The sequence below is a fragment of the Haplochromis burtoni genome, unplaced genomic scaffold (genome assembly GCF_018398535.1).
Source record: "Haplochromis burtoni strain Fernald_Lab_line unplaced genomic scaffold, NCSU_Asbu1 Contig_99, whole genome shotgun sequence".
In the NCBI taxonomy this organism is placed as follows: Eukaryota; Metazoa; Chordata; class Actinopteri; order Cichliformes; family Cichlidae; genus Haplochromis; species Haplochromis burtoni.
The window spans coordinates 1,765,742-1,774,156 of record NW_024582460.1 but is presented as its reverse complement, the minus strand read 5'-3'; the positions used below and the strand labels follow the sequence as shown (position 1 = coordinate 1,774,156).

The 8,415-nt window shown below is 42.5% G+C and overlaps 1 protein-coding gene across 1 annotated transcript in view; it reads left to right on the top strand.

The window, feature by feature from the left end:
• The first annotated feature begins 494 nt into the window (after positions 1–494).
• Positions 495–8,415, top strand: part of phactr1 (phosphatase and actin regulator 1) — a 47,150-nt gene continuing 39,229 nt past the window's right edge. The window contains exon 1 of the mRNA XM_042223003.1: positions 495–723. Coding sequence (XP_042078937.1) covers positions 612–723 — 112 coding nt within the window. The 5' untranslated portion in view covers positions 495–611. The remainder of the gene's footprint in view (positions 724–8,415) is intronic.

Genomic DNA, 8,415 nt, shown 5'->3' with positions numbered 1-8,415 from the left:
CCATCCACCTGCCCAGGGTACACCTTGGACAAGTCACCAGTCATTTTCATATTATATTACTGGGCCAGCACTGCCTTGTAATAAGGCTCTAGCATAAAGAGTGGTTCCATAATTGGTCATAGCAGTATCCAAACATTTCTCAGCACTTTATAATTGATGACACATCAATGAGACACACACGAGGATCGTAACAATGGATTTTTCTATTATGGGAATGTCATTTGCAATCTGTGACCAACGTTTTTGTTGTTGAATTTCTCGTCTTTTATTGTAAGAGTCGATAACTCCAGACAACATGTGACCGTTAAAATTATGTGTTTGAGGACAGTGCAGTCTATTGCTTTTCATTGGCCAAGGTGGAGTCGGAACTTGAGCAGGTGGCGCTCACTTACTGGAACAGTAGCTCATCAAGGATCCAATCTCTCTCTCCCTCTCTCTCTCCCCCTCTCTGTTCCTCTCTCCCCCTCTCTGTTCCTCTCTCTCCTCCAGCACCGTTACAATAGCCCCCCCTCCTACACCGCCTGCCCGCGCGGGTGCACGAGTGGCTGCTGCGGCGCCGAATCTCTCGCAGTCGCGCCGGTCGCCAGTGGACGCTGCCCGGCTGGCGGAACATGGCGGCGGCCCCGGAAGAGGAGGTAGACCGCAGACCGATCCGGAGGGTCCGCTCCAAGAGCGACACGCCTTACATCAACGAGGCGAGGATCTCTCTCCACCTGGAGACAGGTAGGGCTGCTCGCCAGAGCCGCGGATCCTCTACGCTTCGTGTCCGGGTGTATTCGTGTCGTCTCCTCCCACGGGGGAGGGATAGTGTAGTGTAGTGAATCTGTTCTCACTGTGAGAGAAACTGCTTCATCGCCCAGTGACAGTTCCCACGCTGCAGCAGCATGACTTTGGGCTTTCATTGTGCAGCCTTCGCGGCACCCACAGTGCTCGGCTTTCACACTGGGTGGCCGGTAACCACACTGTGACTCATGCACCGGGAAATGGGGAGAATTCCCCACCTAAGCATGGGCGATGTACTGTATAGCAGGAGATAACAATTAGCCCTGTAGAAAGATTGCTCGCCGCCTCTCCTGCCGGACTCCGCCTCGATTGTCCGCTGCGGTGAGCTGCTGTGCGAACTTCGGCTGCTCGCTTAAAATGCTATTGTTGTTCACGCTTCTGGTGAAGGGTGAAGGAATGGATAGTCCGCCGTGCTGTGCTAAGCGCGGATGCTCAAGCTCAGTTTGTCTGGAGAGAAAACGGGCGAGATAAGTTGTTTCCCTTGTTGCCATGGTCACGATGATAACGCCGCAACGAAAGCTTGATTAGCAGCATGTCGATGCGAGTATACGGGCAGATATGCGCTCCTTCTCTCGACACTTTCTGCCTTGTGCTCCCCCATGAGAGAGGCTGCTTTAATGACACATCAGTGCGGAGCTGTCCACTGCCCCTCGGTGCTGAAATGCCACCAATGCCAAATGCAAGGAATGTGCAGGTCTCCACTGATGTTAAACCTAACATTTATAATCGGTCGTTTTTTTAAGTATCTCTCTCTATATATATATACAATGGGATGTTGCATGCGGATTGCCTGTGGTCGACCCTCCCCCAGAATTTGCCGATGTGACAAATCCCAGTCACATTGTGTGCCTGGTATAGCCTGGTAGACTAGGCTCTAGATTCAACCCTATATTTTCCATTTTGGAGGAAAGAACTGTGGAAAATTACCCTCCTGCCCAGTTGTTGTTCTGCTTTGCCTGAATGATCTTATCAAACATGGAGCTCTTAGTAGGAAGCACAGCTTTCATCCAAAGGTGTACAGTAACATCTGGTTTTTGCCTGCAGCACATGTGAGAAATGTATGCGAAGAAGCCAGACTTACATAATAAATCTTAATGAGATCAGGAATTACTCAAAAACTCGCCCTGTAATGTGCCCCCTTTTAGCCTGCTTAGACCTTTATGACTCATGCTGTTCAGACCCACCTACTCATAATCTCTCACAGCTGCCCTCTCTCTGCCCTCAACCATCTTCCTCTCCATTTTGTTTCCTATTAAAAGCAGCACCTCCTCTGAGCCAGATTAACTGACTCTCCAACTTTATAAATAACACTATTTTTCTGTTTTAAATATATCCTGGAGCCTTCTATTGGGCCATGGCTTGAATGTGAAGGAGGAGGGGGGCTGCCATGTCTTGCTAACAGTGCTGCTCCTGGCTGTTAGCTGAAAACAGAGTTGGGCAGGCTGCAGCTGCATGAGACTGGCGTGGCATCATCAAGAATCCAGCGAGCACTGCCAGCTATGTCGGGAGAGCACAATTTTTCTTCACCCGTTCTGCTGGAAAATTCCATATGCTCTTCCCCCTTTTCATTGTCTCTTCCCCCATTACTTTGGTTTAATCTCATTTTCTTTTCCTGTCACCACTGAAACCATCTGCCCACTTACTCATTTGATTCCCCCCCAATTTTACTTCATGTTTTTGTGTTTAGGCTGCTGTGTGTTTTGCATAAATCTAACCCACTCATTTTCTTTGATGTGTGCCACCATGCACGTGTGACAAATATTCAAGCCAACTTCAGAGTACACACACACGTCTGCGTGTGTGTGTGTGTGTGTGTGTGTTTGCTTTCACGTGCATGCCTGTCTGGTCCACATGCATGTGTGGGAGGCTGTGCTATGTGAGTACCGGGATTAGTAAACAAGAGGTTATCACAGTGGCTGCTGCCAGACAGCTTGCTGTTGTTCTCTGTAGCCTGACCCTCTTCAGCCACATCCATTAAACATCCAGGTTGAGATGCTCATCACTGCAAAACCCATTAATGAGGTCCTGTCCCTTGTAGTACCTAAGGGCATTGTTGATATGGTTTTGTTTGAATCAAAGGCAGTTTTGGGAAAATATTTTGACCACTTTAAACCACAAAACATGTATTCTGAAGTCTTCCTGAACTTTCTACATCAGTAGCTTTAAAGTTAGAAACAAACAGTTATATGTCATATGAGTGGCATTTTCCACTGACACGGTGTGTTTAGTTTTTCTTTTGCACCACAAAAACTGCCTGACCTTTTACTGCGTGAAGCTGTTTAAATAGGCTGGTTCTCAAAAGACACCAAGACAGAAGTGGCTCGGCATCAGCACCCATGTCTATGGGAAAAGAGATGCCCTTTATCTTTACAGAACAGAGGACAATACATTATGAGAGTAAGTTAGGTATGCTATGAATAGCACAAAATGGAGAAGCTGGGTTCAAGGGGCGTTGCAAAGAAGCTTTCAGAAAACAGTGATTATTGGTTTCCACTGTTTCTTGCATCTGTTCATACATGCAGGTTGATGGCATTTATAGTGACTTGTTGTGAGTAATCTGATTACTCAGTTACCTCTCTTTTATACATTTAGAGAAAGCATGATCTTCCCTTATTCTGTGCATATTTTCTTAGAATATATGCATTCCATTTTGGTTCATATGTGATAAGATCATTGAACTGATGTATCACTTTAAGGGCTCACGAGTTATAATCTTAACAGCTGTTGTTCCAAACCTTTATATCATTTTTCTGCTCAAACTAAGCTGTGTTTTGTTTCAGTGCTTCCTAACCCTGATCATATTATTTGTGCCCAAGCCTAATCAAACTTCACCATAGCAGGTCATAACACATTCATATGAATATGAATTTTCTGACGCAGGTGCTTGAAAAGGATTTTTACAATCTAATGACAAACGGTGTGATTCTGCAAATACTGAAGCTGTGCTAGACTGGAAAACACTTGGAGGTAGTGACAAATCATCTGTTTAGTTGCTTTCTCGGGTAGGGAAACGAAAGCTGTATCAATCTTTGTGGACATAAGAAATCATGGAACTCCAAACCAATTTGGCAGGCAAACAGCTGTGATGAATTATCGCCTTTGGATGTTGTAATGGCTAATGTGTTGGCAAACATTTGTCTTCTTACACTAGCAACCTAAGCACCGAATGGAGCTGTGTTTGTGTCTGCCTGATGAATTTCAATCAAATATTCTCCTTTCTTCTTCTTACACATCTTAAACCGCTAATTGTCTCAATGTCTTTACCAGCTTTAAAGTCGTAATACTAGTCATTCGTAATAAATGAGGTAACCATGGACTGATCTGATCAATTTCAAATTTTAGTTTTTCTTGTGGTTTCCGTTGCCTCGGGCCAGTCGAGATTCTGTTCAGCATCACCTTTCTTCAGCAATTGAAATCCAGGTCAACTCAGTGAGAGCTTAGTATTTCTCACAAAGACCAAGACCAGAGCATTACCATACTGTCTTTCAAGCAGAGAGATGGAGTTCTAATACAGATCTGAATGAACGGCTGAGACAGAGAGGGCTTAAATGCGAGGGGGTGCAGGAGCAGGAAGGATCTGACAAGAGGACAGGCTAGGAGGATGAAGCCTTTCTATTATGGCACCATAAAGACTGGCACGGTGAGAAAGAACCAGAGTTGGCTGTTGTCCATTGAATATAGTAAGAACAGTGCACAAATAAACCACCTCCCCTCTATCTGAGTAATACCCTTTTGTTGCTCTTATTCTCTCTGCTTCTGTCTCACACACATACATAAACGCTGCTATCTGCATACATTAAAGAGGCCTTGAGAAGCAGACTGCTGAACCTACCTGGGTAGAATACAAAAGCACAGGGAGGAAGTGGAAGAGCTTTAAATGCAGAGGAGTGCTTCCACCGCCTTGCTGCCTTCCACCCAGTGCACAAAACCTTTCACTCTTCCTCTGCTGGCACGTGGTTCGGTCCATTCACCTCAGACAAGCTGGTTATTGTGCCGGGAGCGAAATCTTGAGCCAAAGAAGGCGACGGACACAGATCTAAGTTGTTACTCATGATTCGAGCCCAACATATAGAACTTTTTATTTCGAAATTGATACTCATATCTGTATTTGGTGATTTTAAAAAAGTCCAGTACATGAGCCAATATTTTTTTTCTTTCAGACACACAAAACAAACAGATTTCCCTAACATTTATATGGGTAGTTATTTGATAAAAATGCAGCTGTAGCTTGGGATCCAGCAGCTTACAGGACTATAGAAAGAAAATTAATGATTGATTGTGGAGTACACTGGCATATAAACACTTCACCTGAGCGATGCATAAAGGCAAAATAAAAGGAAAAGCGGTATATGGTTTTGCACCAAAAAGTGTCTTGTGATTATTAGATTGTCACAGTTTTCTTCAGCACGGAAGGCACTGACTTGACTGCAAACACTAACTATTCTCTCAGTGGTAGGGAAACTGTGAAAAGTGTGACTCAAACAAGAAATAGAGACCATTTGTCTTTAAAGTAAAAACTGTTTCATTTGAAACGTGTTGGTTGCAGTGCTGAGGCAAGGTGTTTTCCATGATAATTACATGCAACCACAACAATCTGCTAGTGACCAAAGCAATCAAAAGCAAGTGTGATTGATTTCAAATTTCAAATTGATCCAGTTTGTATAAGAAACAACTTTCAGAGTTTAAAAAACACTGTCTGTACACCAGCTGGTTTCTGGGCCTGTGTCACTGAGACATTTAACACACATGCAAGAGTTGTGCATTCAAAGCTTAATCTTGCACATTAGCATCTGTGGCTACAGACAGTGTTTTTTACACTCTGAAAGTTGTTTCTTATACAAATTATAGCAGTCTTATTGCTGACGGCACTCATAGCACGCTCATAAAAATAGTTGAATTTTTAGGCAGGACTCACATATGTTGCTTCAGTGAAGATGGTTATGCCTGCAGTTTGGAGGGTATCTTATGCTAGCATAATCATCATTTAAACAACATTCCCAGGGCAAGCTAACAGGGCTTTAGTTAGCAGTTAGCATGAACCAAGTTAGCTGCCTTTTATTAACGTCATTAATGTACAAAAGAGTATTAACTAGCGTCAGTGCTCCACTTGCCCTTCATTTCACTGCCAGACTGGAAAGTAGAGATGGCTCGATCGATCCAACTATCAACAGTTTTGATACCAGTGCTGATATTGGTATTGGATACTAGACACTAGCATGATTGGATCAATGCTTTGATTCAGTTCAGTATGTAGCCCACTGAATTGTGTTAAATTAATTCGTTTTTTTGAAAATTAAAAAAATGTCCTAACATGCACTATGAAAAATGTTTGAACCTTGTTGGGTTGACTGTCAGGTCTATTTTATTTATAGCCTATAGCACATTTAAACAACAGAAGATGACCCAGAGTCTTTAGAGACCGGCACATTTAGATTGCACAATCTTCCAAAAAAAAAAACAGTTTCAAAATACATGAAAAGGTGTTTTGTTGTGTCAACTAATTATTGTGGAAAGTAAAAAAAACAGTGTTTTGGTGATCATTAAAATGAATTTGCAAATTGATGATTCATCTCATAAGTCATGACACACTGTTCTCCCCTACCTAAGCTGCCTTTATAAGTTGAACGTATCAACATCAATATTGCTACTAGCAATACTGGCCCTGTATTTACTTAGTATTGGATCATACCAAATATTTACGGTATTGCACAGCTCTGCTGGACAAGTAGCCACCACCCTAATCAGGTAATTTCTGTAATGTGATTTCATTGGCTGACGCCTGGCAGAGGTGAAAGTCATGAAGCCAGAAGTACCACTGCACACATCAGACTGAGCTCGATGTTGACCCTGAGTGTGTTCTCATTTTGCCATGTTGGATTTGTGTGTGTGTGTGTGTGTGTGTCTCCTGTTTATTGGCCTGGCATATTAGTTGGCATTGGAGAATATTTATAGGTAAATGTATCTTTCTTTTTTAATTTTCTGGGAGGAGGCAATGTTTTTTTGTTTTACTTAATTGAAAACAGGAAGGAAAAAAAATTTAAATGGGTAAAAAGCATTCACAGAGTCGTATATCTGGTGCAACTCGCTGTGTTTCATAAAAAAGTATAGTACAAAAAAAATAAAAAAATTTCCAATAGCAGTTTAGATTGTCACGAATTTTTTTAGTTTAAAAAAAGCTTCCTTTCTGCCCAGCTTTAGTTTATGGTATGAATTCCAGATGTAGCTTACTTTGTGATGATTGTTGTTGTGGACGATGCTTTCTGACAACCCATACATGCCTTGTCTGAACTTGTTTCATTCATCACCCACATGTCAGTGACGGTGCCAGTGATACCCGTTGCATTGTACCAAAAGAGGAGCTGACATGAAGCAGAAGTAGCTCAAAATATCGTGTAATGTGGCTGCGTTGTGAGCTCATAAAGTAAAGCGTGTACAAAAATGTTTCTCACACTGTTTATATTCTGCAGATGAACCACGGATCACGACAGTTTGTGGGTTACTGCAACCAGTGACATTCAGTGTGGCCTGCAGATTATAATGTGGTGGATGTGGCTTTAATTATAGCCGAGTGCCTTTAGCCTGAGACAGAAATCAGTGCAGCATTTTCAGGCTTTATTTTATTTTCATTATGAAGATATTGTTTGGAAATTGAGTCATAAACCCTTGAAGCAGCGTCATTTTACAGGATTTTAAACAACAAAATGACTGGTAGTTTGTGTGTTTCGTTGGAATAAACTGCCTTAAACCTACATTCTTCCCAGCAGCCAAAGAGGGGGTTGAAGAATACACAGGATTGTTAAGAAGTCTGTGGAAAACAGTCCTTCATCTTCCTTGTTTGTGACATCAGAAAACACTTTCATGATGATTTTATGGTCTCAGATATTAGTTTTACGTCTTACTGAATACAACATGATGTTAATTTTGTAAATTTTGCTTCCCATTAGAGGAAAAAAAAAGTCTGTCTCGCTGTGTGATCGATGAGCCGGTAGTTATATCAACATGTCATTTTCGGGAATAAGTTAACATGTTGTCTTCAAAAGTGGTCCAAGGAAGCAACAGTGATGAACCAACAACAGGGTGATGGGCGACCGAGGCTTACTGATGCAGGCGGGGAGTGAAGGCTGGCCTGTGTGGTCTGATTCAACAGTCGAGCTGCTGTAGCTCAGTTTTTTAAAAAAAAACAAAAAAAAAAACCCCAACGTAATGGTTCTGACAGAAAGCAAACAGTGCATCACAGTGCATTTACTTTCTTTACTTAAATTTTGTAATATCCTGTTCCATTTCTTGTAAATGACTGTGACATGTTGTGAATTCATTACTGTGAATTCAGTAATGCCTCAGTGGTTGTCTACCCCGCCTTGTTGTACAGACTGCCTGTGGCTTTCTCTTTGATATTTTTGCCCCCCTGTGGTAGTTTTAAGTGCGGCTCTTTGTGGTTCATCCCTGGGCACTTTAAGGAAAATACACAACCAAATCGCAAAAGGAAACCAGAGCCTCAAGTAGGTGTTTTTTTTCCCCCTGCAAGTATGTTGTCTGTATGGGTGAAGGCCACCTATTAAAACAGATGAGCAGCATACAGGAAGAGAGAGGGGTGACTCATATCCCTGTGATATGCCAAGCCACACATTTACA